Raw genomic sequence first — 24,980 nt, 5'->3', positions numbered from 1 at the left:
TCTGTCTGTCTGTCTGTCTGTCTGTCTGTCTATCTATCTGTCCGTCTGTCTTTCTGTCTGTCTATCTATCTATCCCTATACCCGTCTATCTATCTATCTATCTATCTATCTATCTATCTGTTTGTCCATTTATCTGTCTTTCTATCCCTCTAGTTGTCTGTCTGTCCCATCCATCCATCCATCCATCCATCCATCTATCTCTCACCTCACTGTAGGTTCCGTCAGGGTTGCAGACAGGTACGAACACCTGTGGGAAGAGTTTCTTAGCTTGCTGCTCAGTGTATTTCTTCTCTGCCACACACCTGGACGTATCTGGAGACACAACACAGGTAAATCCAGCAAGTTAGATGAATTTTATAGCCATCCATGTTATTATAATTAACAGTTACTGTCCTCCCCACACATAGGTGGTGCTATGCAGGTACAGGATTAGGTGAGATATGAAACAAGCAAAAGCGTCATGACCATTAAAACATTTTTAAATGCAACTTCCAAAATAAATTATTTGCATACCTAAAAATTAAGATGCAAAATAAAAACAAAAGTTTTAAAGTTTTTAAAACTTGGTGGCAGAAATAATGCATTCACATGTCTGAATTTAGTTAGGCCATTTATAGGTAATTTGTTGTAAACTGAAAATTCTTCCATTATCTATCCACTTTCAGACACTCATCATCTATCAGGCCTGCCAATGAAGCCCCTTTTAAAGATGCATGACTCCACTGCTTTGGAGATCTTGAGAAGTACTATAAACTTTATGATTCATTTGTTCACAAACTCTGTCCATTTTCTTTTCTATATATAACCTCAACCTTTATTTCTCATCATTTACTTTAAACACACAGTCAATATTCTGCTCATCGTGTCAGTGTAATATAGAAAACAGAAAGTCCACAGAGAGCGAGTGCATTAAATTCAAACCGACAGGCAAGTCCTCTGGCGTTCTCTCTCTCTGACTGATGTGGCACTGGTGTTTTTTCTTTTATTTTTTCAGAGGAAAGGAAAGAATGGTAATTGTGAAAGAAAATGAAGCAGGAAATAAGACTTGGTTTCTTTTGCAGTGACATGTGACTTCTTAGACACAGAATAATTCAAGATGTTTCGGAAGTGGTGGATCCATGTGTGTGGTTGGGATTTGGACCAAAAGTCCTACTGGAGTCATCAGTATCGCTATGCCAGTCCAGTGGTAAAACAATCACAGATATCTTTGTGTTGAGTCTGTGTGAGGTGATGGTGTCCAGCAGGTTGTAATGTATTTGTGAATTTGTGGATGTCGTCGATGCAGCTGGGCAGAAAACCCTCCAGAGCTCATCAGTCTCGAAATTTCATTTTAATGGAGACATACTGTAAACTCACTCTCTTCACTGGGCCAATCATTACAAAACTTTCTGTCTGGGATGGCATGAGAGGATGAAAAGAAAAGCAATGAAAAAAGTGAATAAGACAATCCCAAAATGCATTGCAGGCAAAAATGAGTATACGAGGTGAGATAAATGCCAGCCTATACCTTATCATTCAGTACTGAAAAATATCACAAAAATATAGTTCAGTCTATTTAAACTTGGCTATTTTACACAATACTTGAGTGGATTATGTATTTTATTGTTTATTAGAGTCTCATGGCATTTGCTTATCGCAATGGATGGATGCTGGAAAATGTGTTCAATAAATATGTTAAATAAAAGAGTAAGGACGCTGATCGCTGAGTGTTTCCAGAGTGGAAAAATTTAAAAATAGGTCAGAGCAAAAGAAAAGTTTCAAAAGCTGTATTTTATGCTTAGAAACAATTATTATTTATGCATTTAACATTTATATACTTCCCGTTCCAATCTAATCATTCCTTTTTGGTTTTCTTTCTCTCCTTTTAGTGGAACATAATTCACCCTCTTTTCATACCACTTTTCCTCTCTCTCTTTTTCTCACACCCTTTTTAATCCCAATGCAAGAATGACACATTGTGCTTACTAGTAGGGAAATAGAGTGAACGGGAGACAGAAAGAAAGACAGCTCTGAGCAGAAGAGAAAGAAAAGATGCAGGGCACGAGAGTCTTCCGGCCGAGCCCGATACAATGAGAGTGTCTGTAAGCCGTTTGACCTTTGACCTCTATGGGTACTGCCCCTCCTCTCATACAAATGACCACTGATCTCTCACAGATATGAATGCACCACTGTACATTTATTTTTACATGGACAAGATCTCCATCAAGATCTTAGCACAGATTTTCAAAAAGCACACAAGCTAATTACTTTTTTTTATTTTTTTTATTTAGTATTTAGTGAAAATGCACCGGTCTTTGTATATTTTTATATACTGCTAGATTTTTCGTATTTAATTCCCAGTCCAATTATAGTGAATTTATAGACAACATAAAATGGCATTTGCAATCAACAAGTAGTAATACATTGTGGAGCTTGCTTTGGTCCATCAGGTTTTGATTGGATAGTGAATATTATGCTATGATATTATTGGTTCACATGATTTTTTTCCTTGCTGATGTGGCCTTGGTTACATCATCAGAAAAGAAAAGTTGTTCCAGAGGCATAAAATGTAAGTTAATACATTTTTATTTCAATTTTATATTATTATTATTTTATATTTGATGGGGTTTTTTAACAAACTTTTTTTTTAATTTAGGATGCTCTGATACGGAAAATAAGGAGTAAAGCTGAGCTATACCAACGGTCTGCATTAATCGTGTCACCTGACTTCAGGTAGCTTTGTTGTTTTAAATCGCTGTTAGTGTGAATGCCTCTTAAGAGTACAATTCGAAACATCATAGAGGATTATGTGTTGTACTCTGTAAAATCCCACTCAAAGAATGATTTATCCCTGGATGGATTTAACCCTGCTCGCCTCGACCCTGACCCACAAAGGGCATCAGGCCAACCAGCAGCAGCTCACGCATGATTGGTGAACTCTGACCTTTGCATGGCCCTCGGATAACCTCCAGCTGAGGGTCACGGCACTTCGCGCGGAGAAACTCGCAGCGGGAACTGAAGGTCCGTCCGTCTGATGCACACAGCGGCTTGCGAGGAGCTCCGGAACAATCTGTATTGCATTCTTTATCCTGCTCCACACGCAGAAACTGTAAAGATAGACAGAGAGAGATTTTAGCATGTTACTAAGCTAACAATGTGATTCTTTCATAATAAGCATAAAAATACATTGCGTAAAATAATAAATGTCATTTAAATAACCTATTTACATTTAAAAATATATTTCAGTTTAATATTCAAACTGATATTCTATTTAGATTTTATTTAAAATGATATTTATTATATATTTAAAAAAAGAATTTTATAATATAATTTTAATATAACATTTAATTATATTTAAATATATTAATAATAATAAAATTATAAATATATTTATTATCAGATTATTAATTTTTTGTAATCTCCATGAAGGATACATCTTTTAAGTATCTTAGAAAGCAGCACAAATATTTTTTGTGCAAACAAATAAATTTCAAGTATTTTGTTATACTGTTGTGATGTTTTTGGTGGGCTCAGGATAGTCGCAGGTGAAGGGCTTGGCATCTTTTGAGCTCATGACACTCAGTTCCATTGTTCCATCACATTCATTTAGTGATCAATACACACACACAAGTGCAAACAAAACACAGAGACAAATGGCATTCACAAACCCCTCTACATCTCCCATCCCATGTCACGTCTTGTTTGTGAATGAGGGATTGTGGGAGAAAGGCAGAGGTGCTGACGGCCTCTCGTGCAGCGCTTTTATCTGTCTGTCACTCTCACGCCTGCGCAGGTACAACCACAAACAAGTCGCACACTCGCATTGATTGAATACTGTGTATTTTGCTCTTTGTGCACTACAGGAACTTTCAATGACACTGCAAACATCACCTCACCGACATTCAAGAGTGGACAGGAAATCGACTTGCTTTGTGTCGGGACATTATCTGCACAGGTGTGTGTTTAATGTTTGGATGAGTTATAATAGGTTAACCTGGCGAATACAAAAATAACTTGAAAAGGGACTGACACACAGGCACACTCACCTGTGGACAATAAATCAGCCTCCAGAAAACAGCAAATGAAAGTAGTGTTGAAAGGAAACAGATTCTTCATATAAAGCTGATGGGTAAGATCATTACCCACTCAAAAATTAGCACAGTCTGACATCCTACAAATGACTTTCTGTGTGTGTGTGTGTGTGTGTGTGTGTGTGAGGGACTCTGCACCTGGAAGATGGTTTCAGAGGGGGTTTGAGGATCAGCCCTTTGCCCCTGGCGATGGGAGACAGCTCTGCTGTCATCTCTGATCGTAAATCTAGAGTTGATGAATGCTGGGGAAGTGTGTGTGTGTGTGTGTGTGTGTGTGTGTGTGTGTGTGTGTGTGTGTGTGTGTGTGTGTGTTTGTGTGTGTTTGAGATGAATGTGAGGCAACGAAGCTGATTCAGGCATATCGGAAGAGGTATTGTGAGAGTACAGAGACCAAACTAACCTTTTTTACTTGCTTTGTTTTGTTCATGAGTTATTTGTTATTAAATCCTTCTCTTCTGAATGCCCTTCTTTGTTATTGCTCAGAGGTTGCTCTTTCATAGCTTAGGAGACTAAATTAAGATCTTGGTGATGTTTTGTGAAGGTATGACCTTTGTCTCAGATGTTTCTGCTGTAGAATAAATGTGGATAGCAGATCAGATGACTTAAAGTTATATTTTATAGATGATATATATTATCATTTATAAAATTTTATATATATATATATATATATAATTTTTGGGGTATGTTATACTTTTTTCAAATTTTCTCAAAAGGAGAAAAGCTTCTCAGCGGTGTCTGAAAATATGTTCAGATTTGCCAAAATACCTTATACCAATAAAAACACCAATAAAAACTAGGTCTAGGTCTCTACTCTTATCAATTTACCAATGTTAACAATTGACTCATTTATGACTATTTTAATTTTTCCTCAGGCATTCTAGGAGAAATATGTGAGACAAAGGTGATGCTTAAATGAAACATAACTTAAAGTCTCTGGAGCTATATAAGAGCAGTCTCTAGTCTTCAGTCTTCACTTTATTTCAAAAGTGAACTGAATGAAAAAGTGAACTGAATGAAATTTCAAAAGTGAACTGAATGAAAAAACTAATTTTGCAATCACATTATATTCAATTCTCAATCCACACAGTTATTTTTGTTATTTTTTGGTGTTGCTTTTATTTTATTTTATTATATTTAATTTCATGTTTTATTTTATTTTATTTTGCCAGCTAATTTTGATATTTTGTTAGGTGTCACTATTTTATTTTATTTTCACATTGTACTTGACCTTCAAATTGGACTAAAAAGTGAAATCTCTCAGTCCACACACAGTTATTTTTGTAACATGCATGTAGGCGATATATTTATTTCATTAAATCACACCCCTTTTGAGATTTAATTATTGCACTTGGCCAAAAGTAATTTCAATTTTGTTTTGATTGGCTGCAGTACATCCTGTCTCTGTGTGTGACAGAAAATGCATTTCAAAAGGACAACAGTCCTCTTCATCATCCTCTTCTCTGCCACGACGGGCCGCTTTTTATTCTTAATTCAGAATATTTATGAATGAATGAACATAAAGTTGTGAAAAAGAGGGTCTCATGTCTGGAGTTTGTTGTTTGGGGTCTGTGTGTGTCGGTTTGTGACTGACAGACTCTCGCTGTCTGAGATCATGGCTAACACTGACCCCCCTCAACTCTCAGTCCCACCACAAAATCTCTTTCTTCCCCTCTCTCTCGCTCCGTCTTTATCTTCAACAAACACACAGTCTTTCTCTCTCTGTTCTCACCCTGTTCGCTCTCTTGCGTTTTCTTTGTGTCTCTCTTACACACATGCGCTTTCTTTATCTTCCCTTCACCCTCTCCCTCTCGTCTCTGCAGCTGTGACCCTGTGCCCCTTCCGCTCCGTCATTCTCAGCGCTGCTGTCAGTGAGCTCACAGGAGGCCCGACAGAGATGTCAGGAAACAGATTCTGCCCGGAGCGCCGCCGAGCCAACCACAATCGGCCACGATGGTCATCTCGCGATCGCCGCCAAGACAGAGTTCACAATCCTCACACCCAGGCCAAGCGATTGCAGCCAACGCGGTTCAATTCGGTCACAGCCGGTGTCTGAGACATGGACAAAACCAACACGGCCACCACAGAGATCTCATTACAGCCAAGACACATTTAGCGATTCAACACTTTAACAGTTGAAATCGACCCAAACGAGACCCCACAAAACCAGACACGGCCAAATAATCACCAATCAATTCAGCCGCAGCCAAACCGAGACACGTCCATTGAATATCACTGGGGGAATCTGAAACCACCCACGACTGCTGTCTGTATACAGCATCAACAGCTGGTCACAGAGACACCAGAGGACCACCAGAACCAGTCCAAACAGACCTCAGATGCTTTCTGCACCATGAGAACATTGACAGGATCACATTCAGGACTGTTTCAGAACAAACACTACAGACACTAAATACTGTTAATTATACAGTATTTAGTAATATATTATGTATTCATGTTTTCAAACAGTATATTTGTTGTGTGTTGCTATGCTGTTGCTAGGTATTGCACACAGGCCAAAGCCAAAAGATAATTTTATCATTTCTCTATTTTGAAAATCATAATTCCAATCTCCTAGAAAAAGCATTGCACAGTTTATATTTTGCATGTTTTGCATGAAGTATTTTGCTGAAACGTGCATGGCAAGTTATGCTCTGAAGTTTAATAATGTAAGCAATTTGTTCAAATCACTAATCCTAAGTATGAATAATAGAAATGTTTGCTTTAGCAAGTATCACTAATGAGTGAGATAAATGTTCCTCAGTGGTTCAGCAAAGTACATAGAAACCAATAAACTGACCCAAAGAACTTTTTATTCTTTAAAGAGCCATATAACAAACTTAAAGGGATAGTTCACCTGAAAATGAAAATTCTGTCATCATTTACTCACTCTCAAGTTGTTCCAAACCTGTGTGAATCTCTTTCTTCTGCTGAACACAAAAGAAGATATTTTGTAGAATGTCGGAAAACAAACAGTTGATGGACCCCACTGACTCCCATATTATGGGGAAAAAAAATACTATGGAAGTCAATGGGGTCAATCAACTGTTTGGTTCAGAATATCTTCTTTTGTGTTCAGCAGAAGAAAGAAATTCATACAGGTTTGGAACAACTTGAGGGTGAGTAAATGATGACAGAATTTTCATTTTTGGGTGAACTATCCCTTTAAGTTTGCTATATGGCTCTTTGAAGAATAAAAAAGTTATTCAGGTCAGTTTATTGGTTTCTGAGTACTTTCGAGAACTATTATTTCTGAAGAACTTGGCTAGAACTAATCCTTTGTGAAACTTAAAAAGGTTTCAGGTTGTACAAGGACTTTTTGGTTCTAATTGGAGCTAATTATTAGGAGTTAAGACAGTGATGTATATAATATTCCTGTGAGAAGACTGATTAATGGCAGAAAGACCTTTATGAAGTCTTTATATAGCCAGATTGAAAAGCCATTACCAGACCACTTTGTCAGTGTTTGTGTGTATGTGGCACTGATGTATGAGCACCATCATGTTAACATGTCTCTTTCATGACATATGTCTTTTCTAACTTACTGCAGAGAAGGGCAAACAAAGCAAACCACTGTCTGTTTTTCCCGAATCGCTTTTCTAGTCCTCCACAGCAGCCCCGCCCCTTTGTTTTTCCTTTTTCTTCCGTTTTTATCATTCCCTCTCAAAGAAAAAACCAATATAGATGAAAAGCTAAGCTGGAGGAACCGAAAGAAATGAGGAGAGAGAAAAATGACATATTTTTCAGAAGACCCACCAGCTCACAAACCTCAAATCCTATTACGCCCTTTTGGCAGTGAGGCATTGTGGGATTGAAAGCAGTGATCCAGGGGCCAACCTCCAGCAGAGAGTGCATTGTGCCCCACAGAGGGCCACATGGGGGCCGAGGGGCCCCAGAAAGGATAGGGGGGGCCTCCCGACCACAGACCCAGAGAGGCCCCTCACACCTTGGCCGCAAAGGGTCAATGGGGGCCCGGCAGAGAGCGAGAGAGAGGCCGCAGACGTGTGAAAGGGTCCCGACGGGGGCTTCCTGGGATTGGCTAGGCATCGTTAGTCTCCAGCATAGTGGAAATGGAAGAAAGTGACAGCCTAGATCCAGGCTATTAACTCAATCAAAGAGAAAAGCCTTTAATTGCTGTGAAAAATCGGCAAGAAAAGGGAAAGCCTGCTGCTAGTCATGTGAAGGATGAGAGGGAAAAAAGATGTTTTTTCTTCTCGTGCAGGTGCATAGTTTTGCGTATGAATAACGGCCACCATTTGAACAGCCCCTGTTATGAAGTGACTGATATACATGGATTTCAGCAGGGAGGTGTGGAAGGAAAGACCGTTCAAGCGGTTTAAAAATGGAAAATCACAGAGGAATGACAAACAAAATGCTCGTCTTTTATTCTGTCTGAAACCATGAAAACATTAGCTTTTACTGGCTTTTTCTGTCTGTTAAAGGGACAGTTCACCCCCCAAAAAATGAAAAAAATTCTGCCATCATTTACTCACCCTCATGTTCTAAACCTGTATGACCTTTTTTTTTTTTTTTTTTTTTTTTTTCCTTCGAAACATAAAATAAGATATTTTTCAGTTTTGGATACCATTGACTTCTATTGTATGTACAAAAAAGACATTTCTCAAAATATCTTCTTTTATGTTCCACAGAAGAAAGAAAGTCATACAGGTTTGAAATGATATGAGGATGATTAAATGATGACAGAATTTTCACTTATGAGTGAATTGTCCGTTTTAATGTGCAGTTTTGCTTTAAGTAGCTCAAAATTCACCTCATGAAAAAACTTGTCATACTCAGGAAAGCAAATGTGGAAAATGTGCTGCTATATGTGGAACTGGTGCAGAAAACAGAACTGTTCCTAATGATTTTCAAAGGTATTTGGCACAGCTGAGTTATGAGTCGTCTCCTATGCAAATGTGCATCTGATACTCATGCAGAACAGTTTTACTGGCGCAAACGGGGTGAGAATGTGTTTATTAAACTCTGGTTCACTAAAGGGGATTCTATGTTAGTAATGTTTTTTTTTAATCTTATTAAAGTTTCATTTTCACCAAAACGTTTTTATGACCATTTTCCACCCTGTCTCTCTGACCCATACAGCTAAACTTATGCTTTTACTGCTGTCCTTTTAAGACTATTTAAAAAGCTTCTTTGCATATGAAATGAGTATTATGTGTGTATTATTTTCTATAATGCTGTTGGGTCAAAATATGTTTAATAACTGCTGTCTCCTTCAATTACAGCCGCTTTTAGCAACCTTCATTACAAACCCTGTTGAAATGTGCCATTGGAAGCCAAGACATCCTGATGCTGCAGCTCACAGCTCTGAGATCAGTCTGCTTATAGCAAACGCGCGTGTGTGTGTGTGTGTGTGTGTGTGTGTGTGTGTGTGTGTGTGTGTGTGTGTGTGTGTGTGTGTGTGTGTGTGAGAAAGTAGATGAGGGTTTGCTCTGCACTGATCTGCCTCCCACATTCCACTCTGCCAAGCTGAGTAAGAGGAGTGAGATGGGATGACCTCTGACCTCCAGGTTAACTACCCACAGACATTTGTTAACGTTTAGATGTAGAGGCATCCCTACTCGACCTGTAAATAATGAACGAAGGGGTGTCGACCAGAGCTTTTCTTCGTAAATCACAGCCCTCTGAGCCTGACAACTGTGCATTCCTTCCCATAATCCACTTCATGGATTGATTTAAGGTGTGGTCACATTTATTGTCGTTCGCAAATTTTTCTCAGGTAAAATTCTGTCATTTCAATAGGAATCCACGCGATCGGGAATGTCGAGGATGTAATATTTCCTAATGCTGATTTCGCTTTGGATTGGTCAAGCGAATTTGCTGACCAACAGAAATCTGCTTGGTTTGAAAGCGCCTTCACTTTGAGGCCTGCTTTGACAATAGACAATGAAAAAAAAATTACTGAAATTTCTTCAAAATATTGTCTTCTAACCCATTTTGTTTTGCTTCAGGATGCAGATTTTCTGCTGGGATTAAGATGGTAACTCTAGCAACTGACTGAACCGTGTCTAACGACGGACTAGTACAGGTGAATCTGACACCTCAGGATGGCTAGTTTATTTAAACAGAGTCCTGCTGCTCTGGAGCGAGAGGTCTGTACCTAGAAGCTTGCGTGAAATGAATTCCCCTGTTTACTCTCTCTCAAATAACAGCATATCTTCCTTTTCCGGCACGAACTGCAGCAGGTGCCCAGGAGACCTCGTCATCACAGGCTCTGATTCATGCCTGTGCCACATAGCTGCCATCCCAGAAGGCCGAGCAAAAGCAGATGCCAGCAGAGAAACATTGACAGCAACTGTATCTCTGGCCGTGGTGCTAACAGCCTCCATCAGCACCAGGAACACTATGCCAGGTGAAAACTCAGCAGCTCATGGCCCAGAAGGGACCGGACTGCGTGAAATCACAGCAGAGCGCTGAGCAGTTTCAACACAGTGAGGAAATAACACTCCTGGGATTCCATATTAGGGTTATTTTAGTTAACTAAAACCACTTAAAATTAAATAAACATTATAACTTAAATAAATATTAAAAAACATTTTTTTATTATTATTTCAGTTAGTTGCCAAGGCAATATTTCTCATTTTCATTCAGTTTAACTTAATGTACTAAAATATCTAAAAGAACATGAAATAAAAATTAATAAAAACTATACAGTCATATTTAAAGAAAACAATCAAATTACTATACCTTTAACTGAAATGAAAATGAAAATGTTAAGTATAAAAATAAAAACTAATTCAAAATGAAAATCAAAACTGTTACACTAAAATAACATTGTTCCATATATAGCACTTTTTTCCTCTTTTTTTTTTTTTTTTTTGCTCTGTTGATGTGATTTTTACATGCATTCAGCAAAAATCCAGTAGTATAGCATTAAATATTGCATATATTCTTTGCATATTATCAGTGCAAAATATGTGACCTCAAATGGAAATATCACCGTCTCAAACAGCTGTAAAGCACATTTGATTATATACTACATTTGTTGCAATTCCTGACAGGTACACAAATATTGACCATTTACCAACATTTATGGATTAGAAAGTGGGCCGTTTCCTGTCTCACTATTGAAAGTGCAAAGCCTCTCTGGCATTCGGCAGGGCCGGGTTGGTTGGACATATAAATGCTTGGGCTTCGAGGTCCATCAAAGCTGCTCTGTGTCCAGACTCTGGATGGACCAATGTGCCTGTGCATCTCTCTCTCTCTAGTGGTCATATCCCACCGGGACAAGCTACACTCACTCTCTCACTCGGTTAATGGGGAGCGGCTTCCCGCAATCAGCAGCCCTAACCTTGTGTACACAGGCAGGCGTCCATGTAGAGGCCAGCGGCCGCAGGGAGGGGAGAAAATCGCCTGTTCCCAGCACTTAGCGGGCAAAACCAAGCGCCTGTCACATACGGTGTAAGGGAAAGCATGAGGTGGGTGTGCACCTGTAGCACTCACTATGTGTGTGTTTGTGTGTACTTGTTCAACTATCTTTGTGAGGACCAGTTTGAGTTTTAGACCATCAGAGTGAGGACAAAGAGAATAAAGTGAGGACATTTTGGCCGGTCCACACTTTCAGAGACCCCTCTAAAGGCCTGTTTGAGGGACTTGATTTTAGGAAAAAGGTTATAATTAGGTTAAGGGAAGACTCAAAGAAGACTCTCTCTCTCTCTCTCTCTCTATCTGTGTGTGTGTGCGCACGTGTTTTTGTGACATATCAGGACACAAATTTGTATAATGACATGGGTATGACATAGGTATTACAAGGAGAGGGTGACTAATGAGGACATTGCCCCATGTCCCCATTTTTCAAAAGGCTTATAAATCATACAGAATTAGTTTTTTTGAGAAAGTAAAAATGTGCACAGTTTTCTGTGATGGGTAGGTTTAGGGGTAAGGGTAGTGTAGGGCGATAGAAAATACGGTTTGTACAGTATAAAAACCATTATGCCTATAGAATGTCCCACAATTCACAAAAACAAGCGTGTGTGTGTGTGTGTGTGTGTGTGTTTGTGATTGTTTGAAAGAAAGCTTGTGGGTCTCTGGTTACCCTCCTGAATTGCGAGTGCACAAACATCACTACTCTTGAGCCTAAATAGGATTCCCATGATTACTCATCTCACCTTACTCTAGTATCTGAGGTTCTTGCTTTACAAAACAAACACAAACTCAAGCATAAAGATGCTCTGAGTATGAACCCAAACTCACAGTGTGAAACCTAAAATAAACCTATATCAAACTGGCATATTTAGAGAAAAACACTAAACATTCTGGTTCTGATGATAAAATTAGTATATTTTACCACACTGTTAAAATTACCAAAAGTTAAAATATGCAGTTAGCATTAGGAATTATTTCTACCTGATCTTACTCATAAATGTTTGCTGGGGTAAATGATATATTTGTCTTGTTAAGTAACAGTTAATTTTAATATTTCCACATAAAAGCTACTGGATAAAACATTTTACAGTGTATAAAGAGAAAAAAAGAAAGAAAGCTATAGAAAACATTGTTTTTATACTACTACTACTACTACTACTACTAATCATAATAATAAATTTTCTATTTTCAGGTCTAATATGATGACAACACAAAACATTTGATCAGTTAAAAACCCTTAAAACAGTCAGAAATGTTATAAAACATACATTTGCACATACATACTATTTATATTTGTACACAAACTATCGATGTGTTAATGTGAGTGATTGTAAAGTGTTGTGTGTGGTGACCCACCGTGAGCGCGGAGAGTTTGTGCGCGTCCCCTGCGTAAAGAGCGCAGAGCAGCAGCAGGACCGAGACGCGCATCCTCACAGCTCTCCAGACGCAGCAAATCCACAAAAAACTCTGTTCAGACACGATCGATCTTCCAAAGTGAAGCTTAATTCCTTAAATCCCGTCCCCTCGCAGCTCTTGCGGTGTGCTCAGTATAGTGCTGCTGTGAGTTGTGTTCGTAATGAAGTGAAGCGCTCGGTTTGGACTGTCTTGACCCTCTCCTCTGCTCAAGTGCCTGTGCTGTCTGTGACTCTCTCTCTTTCACTCGGTGTGTGTGTGTGTGTGTTTATCGGATGCCCGTGCTGTATTCGGGAGGTGAGTTTGGGTGGAATCTCTTACAGATGCTGGTAGCTGAGGGGGGGAAACTTTGTCTTCTCCCTCCCTATGTTCTTTCTTCTCAACAACACGTAAATCACTCTTTGTTTGGGAAAAGGTGATAAGATATACTGGTATATATACTGGTACGCATAAAATTATGGCATTTCTGACTATTTGGATGTGCATGAACACATGAACTATTAAGAAATATGTACGGTGATGATGTTTAACGCTTTTTCGTGTTCATTTACACTTTTCATCCACAGAAAATCATCCCCCTCAGCAGCAGCACCTCCTCAATTAATAATTACTGCAGACTCAGACTTGAAAGCCATCATCATCATCATCACTAAAATACCTCTGGTAGCCTATCTCATTATGCGTGTGTTTTTAATGTTTTAAACACTTTGACTTGTTTGCACTGACATGCCAGAGTGGCTTAAAGTCATTCAAAACAAACACTTTGAACCGCATTTCTCCTATTCTCTTCAAGCCAAATAAGTAGACATATGGCAGCAGTTATTGAAACTCATAACAGCCTCCATTCCCACGACTGCAGAGACAAAACTACACATGTGGGATTTCAAAACCTCACTTATTTATTGTTAATTCAAAGGGCACACGTTCTATTTTTGCCTCGCGTGTTCAGCAGTGCTCAGTGAAGCATGAATTCACTCGTTGAAATAATCAGATCTTCAGTAGCCAACACTAGATATTGATTGAGTGTGTTGTTGTAGGCAAAATCGCAATAACCCGTGGTGTTTCATTACTTTTCTTGTGAGCTGACGAAAAAACTTATTATAAAAGCCAATAAAACCGTCATGAAATAAAAAAGATGCAAAGTGTTAAAGTGAATCTGATGGGTAGATGTGAATGCTGCTCAATTATAGGAACATCTGGACCTCTACTGGACACAGATGGTAATGCAGTTTGGTAGCAGTGAGCATTCACCATAGTAAAATAGCTTTTAAAATACGCTAGTATTAATAATAATAATATTTTTCATTTTTATGTCATGTATGTCATATAAAAATCCTTGCAAAAACAGGCTTGAAAGATTACATATTCACACACTTAAAATCTAAAAGTTAACTTCGAAAAATAACACTTTATCACATTTTTCTCATATTTATATACATTATGACCCGAAAGAAAGAAAGAAAGACGATGAATTACTACTGTAGAAAGAGCTATTAGAATTTAGAAAATGATTCCGCCACTGGCCCACAATCCCTTGTGCGGCGCGGCTGCGTCACCGGAAGAATGTGCAGTGGACTTCCTCTCTCTCCTCCGCGCGTGCTTTGCGGCAGCTGTGGGGTTTATTAAAGGTTTATTAACGGATTAAACTCAAACTATAGGAATAAACGTTCATCATGTCTTTTCCGATTGAGGACGAAGAGGTGACCGTGAGTGACAGTTTTGACTTGAGAGCGTGTGTGTGAGATTAAGGCGTGTAGCTTGTATTGCTCTTAATCAATTGAGCATCACGATCAGACTAAAGTTTAATTCCCTTTGTTAATTACAAAACTCACCCTGCATTTTAATGTTAACATGTCAGATTGTTCATTGTAAATTTTCTCATTTTGTCTGCAGTATGATCCTTATACCTACCCCAGTGATTATGACTATCACACCGGTAAGTATATACAGATGACAGATAAAGACAAAAACTAATAATGGACACTTTCTTTTTCTACACATAAACACACACACACACACACAATAAAATGTATATATGTGCTGCTTGAAAGTTTGTGAACCCCTTGCAGAATCTGTGAAAACGTGAAACATTTTAACAAATTAAGAGAGACCATACAAAATGCACGTTACTTTTTTAGTACTGTCCTGAGTAAGATATTTTACATAAAAGATGTTTACGTATAATTCACAAGACAAAAAAAGAGCTTAATTTATTAAATTGACCCCGTTCAAAAGTTTGGGAACCATTGATTCTTAATATTGTGTGTGGTTACCTGGATGATCTACGACTGGTTTGGTTTTGTTTTGTGATGGTTGATCATGAGTCACTTGTTTATTCTGAGCAGTTAAACTGAGCTCTGTTCTTCAGAAAAATCTTCCAGGTCCTGCAGATTCTTCAGTTTTCCAGCATCTTTTGCATATTTGAACCCTTTCCAGCAGTGACTGTATGATTTTGAGATCCATCTTTTCACATGGAGGACAATTGAGGGACTCAAACACAACTATTAAAAAAGGTTCAAACATTCACTGATGCTCCAGAAGGAAACACGATGCATTAAGAGCTGGGAGGTGAAAACGTTTGAACAGGATGAAGAAGTCCAAATTTTTCTTATTTTGTTTAAATATATATTTTTTTCCTTTTAGTACTGCCCTTTGGAAGCAACAGAAGATATTTGCATGTTTCCTGGAAGACAGATTAAGTACAATTTACCTTGATCTTTGAATTCAAAAAGTTTTCACCCCCCGGCTCTTAATGCATCGTGTTTCCTTCTGGAGCATCAGTGAATGTTTGAACCTTTTTTAATAGTTGTGTTTGAGTCCCTCAATTGTCCTCAGTGTGAAAAGATGGATCTCAAAATCATACAGTCACTGCTGGAAAGGGTTCAAATATGCAAAAAATGCATATAAATATGCGGATCATCCAGGTAACCACACACAGTATTAAGAATCAATGGTTCACAAACTTTTGAACGGGGTCATTTTAATAAATTCAGCTATTTTTTTTTGTTGTGAATTATATATAAACATCTTTTATGTAAAATATCTTACTCAGGAGGACAGTACTAAATAAAAAAAATAACATGCGTTTTGTATGATCTCTTATTTTGTTAACATTTTTCACAGATTCTGCAAGGGGTTCACAAACTTTCAAGCAGCACTATATATATATATATATATATATATATATATATATATATATATATATATATATATATATATATTACTATTTTTGAATGCTTTTGCAATTTTAAAATTTTAATCTAGACTGATTAACTAGATAGCTCGATGAGTATTTGTGTACTATCTTTTGCAGGCGACCCTAAAGCTGATCTGGCTTATGAACGTCAGTATGAGCACCAGCAGACATACCATGTGATCCCTGAGGTCATCAAGAACTTCCTGCAATATTTTCATAAAACCATCTCAGACCTGATCGATCAGAAGGTTTACGAGCTGCAGGCCAACCGTGTGTCCAGCGAGAGCATTGAGCAGAAGATCTACGAGATCCAGGATGTTTATGAGAACAGGTGCGCAGCCGTACGGTTACATAGACTTTTCTGATGTGTGTATGGAAATCTTGATGTATCTTTGTATTTTATTTTATTTTATTTTATTTTAGCTGGAACAAGCTTACAGAACGCTTCTTTAAGACGTCTCCATGGCCGGAGGCAGAAGCCATCGCTTCCCTGGTTGGTAATGGTGAGTGAGTCAATTAAATTTTTGTCGCATTCAGGAATCTGAAGCTTTGAACCAAACAGTTTGATGTAAGGTTTTTCTTTGCTGACTTGCACATGTTGTTTTGTTTTGTCTGTTACAGATGCAGTTTTCTTGATCCTCTACAAGGAGCTGTACTACAGGCACATCTACGCCAAAGTCAGCGTGAGTGTGTTTGCTCACGTCTTGTTGAATGTGTTTTATAGTCAAGGAAAGTTTTTGTGAAAATAGATTTAATCCCTAGATTGAGTCTCAGCTCTTTTTCGTGTCTTCTCATCTGTAGGGAGGTCCAACTCTTGACCAAAGGTTTGAGTCCTACTACAATTACTGCAACCTCTTCAACTACATCCTCAGTGAGTCCATTTTAAAATATTTTATAATAGAAAACTGTTATTTTAAATTGGAATAATATTACTGTTTTGAATGTTATTGTTCAAATAAATGCAGCCTTGGTTAAAAAAAAAAAAATCATACAGACCCCAAACATTTGAACGGTAGTGAATATTGTCAAAAGGATTTTTTATTTATATCGCCCAGTTGTAGATCTTGAGTTTGAGTAGATTTAAATATGAACTTGTTTTACATCAGCACATTTAATGTGGATTATTGTTCTCAGATGCTGATGGACCGGCACCTCTGGAGCTTCCGAACCAGTGGCTCTGGGACATCATCGATGAGTTCATTTATCAGGTAAGAGCGAACCGCATGAGGCTAAGGAGACTCTTGGTCCTCACGAATCCTTCTGTGTTACTGATGTGTTCATGTAGAAGTGAGAAGCTCTATATCTCTTAACATTTCAAATAAAATCCACCTGTTTAGCAGAATCTCAGGTGCTGTATTCTCTCTCTCTCTCTCTCTCTCTCTCTCTCTCTCTCTCTCTCTCTCTCTCTCTCTCTCTCTCTCTCTCTCTCTCTCTCTCTCTCTCTCTCTCTCTCTCTCTCTCTCTCTCTCTCTGTCTCTCTGTCTCTCTGTCTCTGTCTGTTCTGCAGTTCCAGTCATTCAGTCAGTATCGCTGTAAGACTGCCAAGAAATCAGAAGAAGAGATTGAATTCCTGAGGAACAATCCCAAGATCTGGAACGTTCACAGCGTGCTGAATGTCCTGCACTCTCTGGTGGACAAGAGCAACATCAACCGTCAGCTGGAGGTGTACACCAGTGGAGGTGAAAGACGTCAGCCAGCCCTCACACACTGACCTTCTTCTTTATCCAGTTCAGATCTCAGGTTGACGCTGGTGTTTCTGTCACAGGTGACCCTGAGTCCGTGGCTGGAGAATACGGCCGTCATTCGCTCTATAAGATGTTGGGTTATTTCAGTCTGGTGGGTTTGCTGAGGCTTCACTCTCTGCTGGGAGATTACTATCAGGCCATCAAAGTCCTGGAGAACATCGAACTCAACAAGAAGGTAATAAAATAGCCTTGTACCAGTGTTTTTTTTGTTTTTTTTATTTAAGCGGCCATTTACACAAAACAGTTTTCAACTAAAAAATGGAAAACTTTTAAGGCGTTTTAGCTGTTCATTTACACGACAATAGCGTTTTGGGGGCCTGAACATGCAAATTTTTGAAAACGGGTTTCAAGGTGCAAGTTATTAGAAACATTATTGTCTCTGTGTAAACTACAATAGTGTTGTCAAAAGTACCGGTACATCGGTACCAAGTCGGTACTGAAATTTTGAAAATGTGACGATACCCGCATTTCTGTAGTACCAGTAGTACTGAGAATCCGGGTATATTCGGTACCCACTGATAGGGCTGTGCCAGTATTTACTTGAATATGACACGAGTGAAGCACAAAGCTTTGTTTACAAAAGAAATAATAGGTTAGCAGTTAAATGTGACATCGCAGCCATGGAAACATTTTGGTTCATGCCGAATGAGAGAGGTACGAGAGTCCATAAATTTAAGCTTTGTATTCTGTTTTGCGAATCATGATCTGGTCACCCGATTAGCAGAGAATTTTACAATTTTCCATTAGTTATTCCACTGAACATGGAATCTTTTCTTTTCCCAAATCTTCACTCACGCAGGGGATTATAAAGTTTCTTCCTTTCGTTCGCTTTTAGGCCTATTATAGGCTATTCACATTCTTTACTGTGGTAAAGTAGAAAAAACACCGTAGGACAGGAACCTTTTTGCTTGCACGTCAGTTTCTATTTAACACAGTTTGTGCTTGTTATTAGACTTCATAAGGTGCGTCAAGTTTATTTGTATAGCGCGTTTCACACACGCTGGTGATTTTTACTTTTGCTTTCCCTGGCGGCGCTAAATCAAATATAGCCTGAATGTGTGAAGATAAAACTCCTCTTCAGACCTTTTACAACAAGTGTCAGTTCCTTGTAACATCAGGAGATAACATGAAGATATTATTAAAGCGAAATGGTCTCTTTCTTGCTCGTGTCCCACATCCCTCTCAAAGAGCAGAGCGGGAGGCTATATGACGCATCTTTGTGTAGAAATAAAAAACGAATGTGTTTTTTTTTTTTTAAAATAGTATTTAACTTTCTTATTATTTAGGTTACCATTATTTACCGATATTTATTTCAGTTTTACAGGCTGTATTGCGTCGTTTCATTGAAGGAATAGCTAAAATAAACAGGCACGTCTGTTACAAAATGGATGTTTGAGCATTTTTTTTTTTATTTATATATTTCAAAATTTATTTCATTGAGGTATATATACACACAAACATACCCACACGCTCCAAATATTTATATGTATGATTACCATATTTAATATGTTTTTAAAATAGGCTATATAAAATAGTAAAATAGTTCCAACAGATTTTGCTGTGGTACCAAAATTGGTACCGAGAACCGTAAAATTATGGTATTGGTACCGACTACTGGAATTTTAGTACCGTGACAACACTAAACTACAAAAACACGAATTTGTGAAAATGGTGACGTCATGCATATTACGTGTTCAGTCTATAGGTCTGTAGTTTTTCTTTACAAAGTGACATTGCCAACTACTGGCATGGCAGTATAATACAGTGTTTTTAATTGTTTTTGCGGATCCACGTGTATGGGGATAGTTTTGACAATGTTGTAGTCTGTACACGGAAAACACAAAGGAAAAATTTCAGCTTTTAGTACATCGTTGTGTAAATGTATCCTTAGTTTTATTATAGTTTGGTAATATTTTGAATTTATAGAGCCCCTAAAGGGAAATGGTGATGGGGAAAAAAATATGAGATCATGGGAGGAAAAATTATATGTCAGTGCTTTTGTGTTCGCTCGCAAAACTTTTTCTTTCCCCTGAGAAACTTTGCGAACGCTAAAGTTTTAAAACATATATTTGTTCCGCGACCATGTCCCTTAGGGGCTCTGTATGAATTAGCTTTTATTTTTATATTATTTGTTTAATTTTGATCAATTTCATATTGTGCTTTTTTAAATTTGATTAGTTTTTTGTTTTAAATATTACTGTTTATTTTTTTTTCAGTTTTATTCCCAGTTAATAATTTTAGGGTGCGATTACACTTCAGTTCGTTTGGTTTGTTTGGTCTGGACCAAAAACAAAAAAAACATTTAGTCCTGGTCCGATTAGCGTTCAGATTGGCAATTTTATCACCGAACCAAAAGATACCGAACCTAAAGGCATAGGGATATGTTCACAACCTGATTGGTCGGATTTTATGACGTATTGCCTATTGAGACGGAACTTACCGAACATCCAAAACAATGCTGTGTGCTGAGGTAAACACGCTTGTGTGTGCGTAGCCTGCATATGATGGTATTTTGACCAGCTGGGAACTCGTGAAGAGCCTATAAAATGTGTAAAGAAGTCAAAGCAGCGGCGGGAATCACAGACACACAAACGATCTGCTGCGTGGAGACGCTCGTCTGATGCCTGTGATGGGCAAACTCGCGACTATAACGAGAAACCGTTATGTGTGAGGATTCCTTCCTTTATAGGGTCTCATCTTCCTGTTTTTGGTTCGTTTACATGTCTTTGGTCCGTGTTGCATTCATATATCATTCGAAACGCACCAGAGTTCGCTTGGGAGTGGACCGAAACCCATCTTTTCAGTGATCTCAGTCTGCTTGTTTGGTGCGCATCAGGGCTTGGATGGCAGCGTTCACACTGTTCAAATGAACCGCACTAACAGAGCAATCGCACCAGGGTTCGTTTTAATCGAACCAAACGTGACGTGTGAACACACCCTTAGTGCTTTAACTTATTTCAGTTTGTAAGGGCAACATTTCTTTCTTTTTTTTTTGTTTAAGTTTCAACTAATACTTATATATTTTTTTTATTAGATTTATTTCAATTATCAGAATGTTTTTAGTAGTTGTAGTTTTGGTTAATGATGATAACCCTGCCCCATGTACCGATGTCTCAAGGCTTTATGTCATGATGCTAATGTTGTATTCATGATGTGATTGTGTTTTAGAGCATGTATTCACGTGTGCCTGAGTGTCAGATCACCACCTACTACTATGTGGGTTTCGCGTATCTGATGATGCGACGCTATCAGGACGCCATCCGCGTTTTCGCCAACATCCTGCTCTACATCCAGAGGACCAGAAACATGTTCCAGAGAACCACCTACAAATATGAGATGGTCAGTGAATCTAAATTCAAATGCTTTTGTCCCATTTGTGTAATATTTATTGTATTGCTGCGTTATGTTGTATGCTTAAGTAAAACAAAAAAGCATTGTAATATATTTTTTTACTCTACAATTACTGGTTTACAGTAATAAGGATAATGCGAATTTCCTTGCCAATTCTTTCAAATTGACACAACAGTAATGAGAATTTTCATTGGCATGAAAATAGTGCAAAACATCTTAAAGGTGCTGCATTTAATGGGGGGGGTGTGAGACTGAGTAAAATCTCATGAGCACATTCAACCAGTCCTGATATTTGTGCATTAATAATCCTGGTTTTATACTTGAAGATGCTGCTGTGCTATCTGTTATATGCTGTCATATTGGTGTGATATTTAATCAAAATGATGTATTGTGTGATGTTTAGATTAATAAACAGAACGAGCAGATGCACGGGCTGCTGGCCATCGCTCTCACCATGTACCCCATGCGCATCGACGAGAGCATTCACACACAGCTCCGTGAGAAATATGGAGACAAGATGCTCCGCATGCAGAAAGGGTGAGCATATGCTTTGAAGTTATATTTATACACTACATATTTGGGATTGATAAGATTTTTTTTTTATGGTTTTGAAAGAAATCTCTAATGCTCATTAAGGCTGCTTTTATTTAATTTGTTTTCTGTAACAACAGTAATATTGTGGAAATATTTTTTTTACAATTTTCAAAGAACTGTTTTCTATTTGAATATATTTTAAAATGTAATTTATTCCTGATTTTCAGCATCATTTCTCCAGTCTTCAGTGTCACATGATCCTTCAGAAATCATTCTAATATGCTGATTTGCTGCACAAGAAACATTTCTTGTTGTTATCAAAATTGAAAACAGTCGTGCTGCTTAATATTTATGTGAAAACAGTGATAATTGTTTTTTTTAAGGATTCTTTGATTAAATATAGAAAGTTCAAAAGATCAGCATTTGTTTGATATAGAAATTATTTGTAGCATTATAAATGACTTCTGTCAATTGATCAACCTCTTGGTGAATGAAAGTATTAAGAAATGTATATATTTATAATAATAATATATACACACTAGAATCTAAATTATTTTTTCCCCCACTTGTTCAGAGATCTTCAGGTGTTTGAGGAGTTGTTCAGTTTTGCCTGCCCCAAGTTCCTGTCGCCTGTAGTTCCAAACTATGATAACGTTCATCCAAATTACCACAAAGAGCCGTTCCAGCAGCAGCTCAAAGTGTTTGCAGAGGAGGTGCAGCAGCAGGCGCAGCTCTCCACCATCCGCAGGTACAACACTGTTTTCTGTCTCAGCTTTCTGGAGGAACAAGAATTATATGGTGTTGCAATGAGCTCTGGTCATGGAATCATCAGATATTCATGATATATTTATAAATATGAAACATTGTGAGTAGTGTGATACTTAAATTTTATTTGACTATTAGTTTTCTGGATACTGTTTTGTTATATTTGTGAATTAAAACTTAATTAAATGAAAAAAGGTTGAAAGCATGCTGTAAACAGTAAAAATCTTAAAATCAGTTCAAATACATTAGTTCCTACATTTTTTTTTTTTTTAATAAATCTACTGCTGATTGTTATATTCCTACAGCTTGTGCAGTAGCATTGGTTATTAGAAAAACTACTCCTCCTCAGCTGACTCATGTTTCTCTCAGTTTTCTGAAGCTCTACACGACTATGCCTGTGGCCAAGCTGGCCGGATTCCTGGACATGACTGAGCAGGAATTCCGGATCCAGCTGCTGGTCTTCAAACACAAGATGAAGAACCTGGTGTGGACCAGTGGCATCTCTGCTCTGGACGGAGAGTTTCAGTCTGCATCTGAGGTCGACTTCTACATCGACAAGGTGAGTGTGTGAAGTTTTTTTTTTCTCTTTAAACTAGAACTGCTGAAGTTAACGCTTTAAATTATGAGATTAAATACAGTCATGAAAACTTGGACATTTCATTTCAGTTCTAGCTTTTAATTATTTCGTTTACATAATGGACATTTATACAGTAAATACTTTTCTTTTTTTTTTTTAAAAAAACGTAAATATTACAATTTCGTAAATATTTAATTGGCTGGATGTTTCTCTATGAAATCTTAAATTATCACAAACAACTGAAAATGTTTTGGAAATTTTATTGAATTTTAAATTTGTGATGGAGTCTTGAACATTATTTAATATTTTAAGTCTTAAAGATCTATAGCAAATATATTTATTTCCAAGTTTTACTCAGTTCTGAATATTTTCACTGATGAAATAATGATCTTTGTGAGTGCAGTGACTAAAAAGATTACGTTGTCTCCCATCAGGATATGATCCATATCGCAGACACCAAGGTCGCCCGTCGCTATGGAGATTTCTTTATCCGACAGATCCACAAGTTTGAGGAGGTACACTTAAATTATTTTTCAAACATACATATTCTAGTCATTTCCTAACATCTACATTGTCACATTTTGATTGTACCTTTTTCATGTTCTCTAGCTTAACCGAACGCTGAAGAAAATGCCTCTGACTTCTGGCACCTCGGCTTCGACCAGCTCCACATCACGTGCCACATAATGCAGATCCTATCAGAAGATTCTCAACAACTAATTAGAACCTGATTTGATCTTACTGTGATCTCCATCAATCACAGGCCGACCCAGACTTCTCAAATGAACCAGTCGGAGACTATTTCTGAACTATAATATCATCACATTGTTTCACTGACTTGCTCTGGTCTGTCAAAAACAAGCAAAGCTGTTGGAAGTCTTTCTAATGCTTTTTTTCTAAGTCAATAAAGTTTGATGTGGCTGAACTTTAGTTTGGAGTTGTCTTTCTTTGAGTATGCATATTCAATATAGTGGACCTGAAAAAGTTCTGGTAATTATTCACAAACCATTCTTGCATAAATTATCACATTGAATTCTGTGACAACTGACATAAGAACATGCATGAAACGGGAGTTGCGATTGTCTTGTCTTCATTGTAAGGTATAATCCAAACGAAATGGCTTCTCAAATGAGAAAAAAAGTATGGTGGGACATCATTTTGTCCATTGGGTGTTGATTGGATTGTGTGGTTTGACGAGACTTACTTGATGGACAGCTAGTTTTTTGGTGAATTGTATTAAAACCAGAGCAAAAATCCTAATAATAAAAAAATCATAATTGTTAATGTAATAATAGCCTATAAGGATCCCACAACAATTAAAAACAAAAATGTGTTTAATTTTAATAAATAATAACAAATGAGATTTTGGTAATATTTTGACCACTAAAATAGGAAATGTCCCCAGTTTCCATTTTAGAAATCTGGTCACCTTATTCAAAAAAATAGTTACCTGCATGATGCCTGCAGCTTTTGGACTCACTGATGTTGAATTTAAATGACATGTAAAATAAAAACATGTTACATTGTGATGTAATGGTGTTTTCTGGAAGGGACTAAAGAACAAAGTATTTTTATCAGCTGAAAGGCAGAATACAAATGTTTTATTAAGTTAGATACAGCTTCAGGTTGTGTTTTAGTGTTGGTAACATGTCCCACATTGTCCCACACAAACTTAGTAATCGTCCCCCATGTGGTTTGTTTGATGGTGGTCACCGTATTTACAACTGCACTAAACGATACATTGGCTTCATAAATTAAAACATAAAAAAATCAAAACGCAGCCGATGCACATTATTTGTTCTTTATTTTCTACAAGCAGAGTCTTTCTGTATTTTTGTGGTTAATTGAGAGTTCACACCATCTTGTTCCGACGAGACCTAACGCACCTGATGTTGTAAACACGAATTTCCAACTAATAAATACGAACTTCCTAGGAGGACTTGAACGCA

General features: G+C 37.7%; 2 protein-coding genes and 1 long non-coding RNA gene across 5 annotated transcripts in view; 2 read left to right on the top strand and 1 right to left on the bottom strand.

Moving 5' to 3' along the window:
• The window catches only part of smoc2 (SPARC related modular calcium binding 2), a 34,603-nt gene extending 21,534 nt beyond the window's left edge, over positions 1-13,069 (bottom strand). The window contains exons 1-3 of one of the 2 annotated variants that reach the window (XM_051917995.1): positions 12,807-13,069; positions 2,924-3,086; positions 206-312 (exon numbers count right to left, since the gene is read on the bottom strand). In XM_051917995.1, coding sequence (XP_051773955.1) covers positions 206-312; positions 2,924-3,086; positions 12,807-12,878 — 342 coding nt within the window. In that variant the 5' untranslated portion in view covers positions 12,879-13,069. The remainder of the gene's footprint in view (positions 1-205; positions 313-2,923; positions 3,087-12,806) is intronic. The other variant, XM_051917996.1, reaches the window with a different exon arrangement.
• LOC127525445 (uncharacterized) lies at positions 214-6,875 on the top strand. The gene is made up of 5 exons (XR_007933344.1): positions 214-329; positions 408-433; positions 666-2,712; positions 3,843-3,934; positions 5,891-6,875. It is a non-coding gene; the product is annotated as an uncharacterized LOC127525445 (long non-coding RNA).
• Positions 13,070-14,402: 1,333 nt separating the features above from the next.
• On the top strand, positions 14,403-23,956 carry eif3s6ip (eukaryotic translation initiation factor 3, subunit 6 interacting protein). 2 transcript variants are annotated; one of them, XM_051917737.1, is made up of 15 exons: positions 14,403-14,563; positions 14,757-14,799; positions 16,177-16,390; positions 16,483-16,562; positions 16,681-16,742; positions 16,861-16,930; positions 17,194-17,267; positions 17,567-17,738; positions 17,825-17,979; positions 20,973-21,143; positions 21,559-21,692; positions 22,264-22,437; positions 22,824-23,013; positions 23,466-23,546; positions 23,641-23,956. In XM_051917737.1, the coding sequence occupies exons 1-15, from the start codon at positions 14,537-14,539 to the stop codon at positions 23,716-23,718; spliced, it is 1,725 nt and encodes a 574-aa protein (XP_051773697.1). In that variant the 5' UTR covers positions 14,403-14,536; the 3' UTR covers positions 23,719-23,956. The 2 variants fall into 2 exon arrangements, with proteins under 2 accessions (XP_051773697.1, XP_051773696.1); XM_051917736.1 differs by having other exon boundaries at positions 14,406-14,569.
• The last annotated feature ends 1,024 nt before the right edge of the window (positions 23,957-24,980 follow it).

The sequence above is a fragment of the Ctenopharyngodon idella genome, chromosome 13 (genome assembly GCF_019924925.1).
Source record: "Ctenopharyngodon idella isolate HZGC_01 chromosome 13, HZGC01, whole genome shotgun sequence".
In the NCBI taxonomy this organism is placed as follows: domain Eukaryota; kingdom Metazoa; phylum Chordata; class Actinopteri; order Cypriniformes; family Xenocyprididae; genus Ctenopharyngodon; species Ctenopharyngodon idella.
Note: the sequence above shows the minus strand (reverse complement) of the source record. Positions and strands in the feature narration are given on the sequence as shown.

What these genes read in the sequence shown, in the direction of transcription:
- eif3s6ip (XM_051917736.1), top strand. Translation starts at nt 14,537, where the DNA reads ATGTCTTTTCCGATTGAGGACGAAGAGGTGACC. An exon ending in TTGAGGACGAAGAGGTGACC is followed by an intron (nt 14,570 to 14,756) that starts GTGAGTGACAGT and finishes TTTTGTCTGCAG; the next exon opens with TATGATCCTTATACCTACCC. An exon ending in CAGGATGTTTATGAGAACAG is followed by an intron (nt 16,391 to 16,482) that starts GTGCGCAGCCGT and finishes ATTTTATTTTAG; the next exon opens with CTGGAACAAGCTTACAGAAC.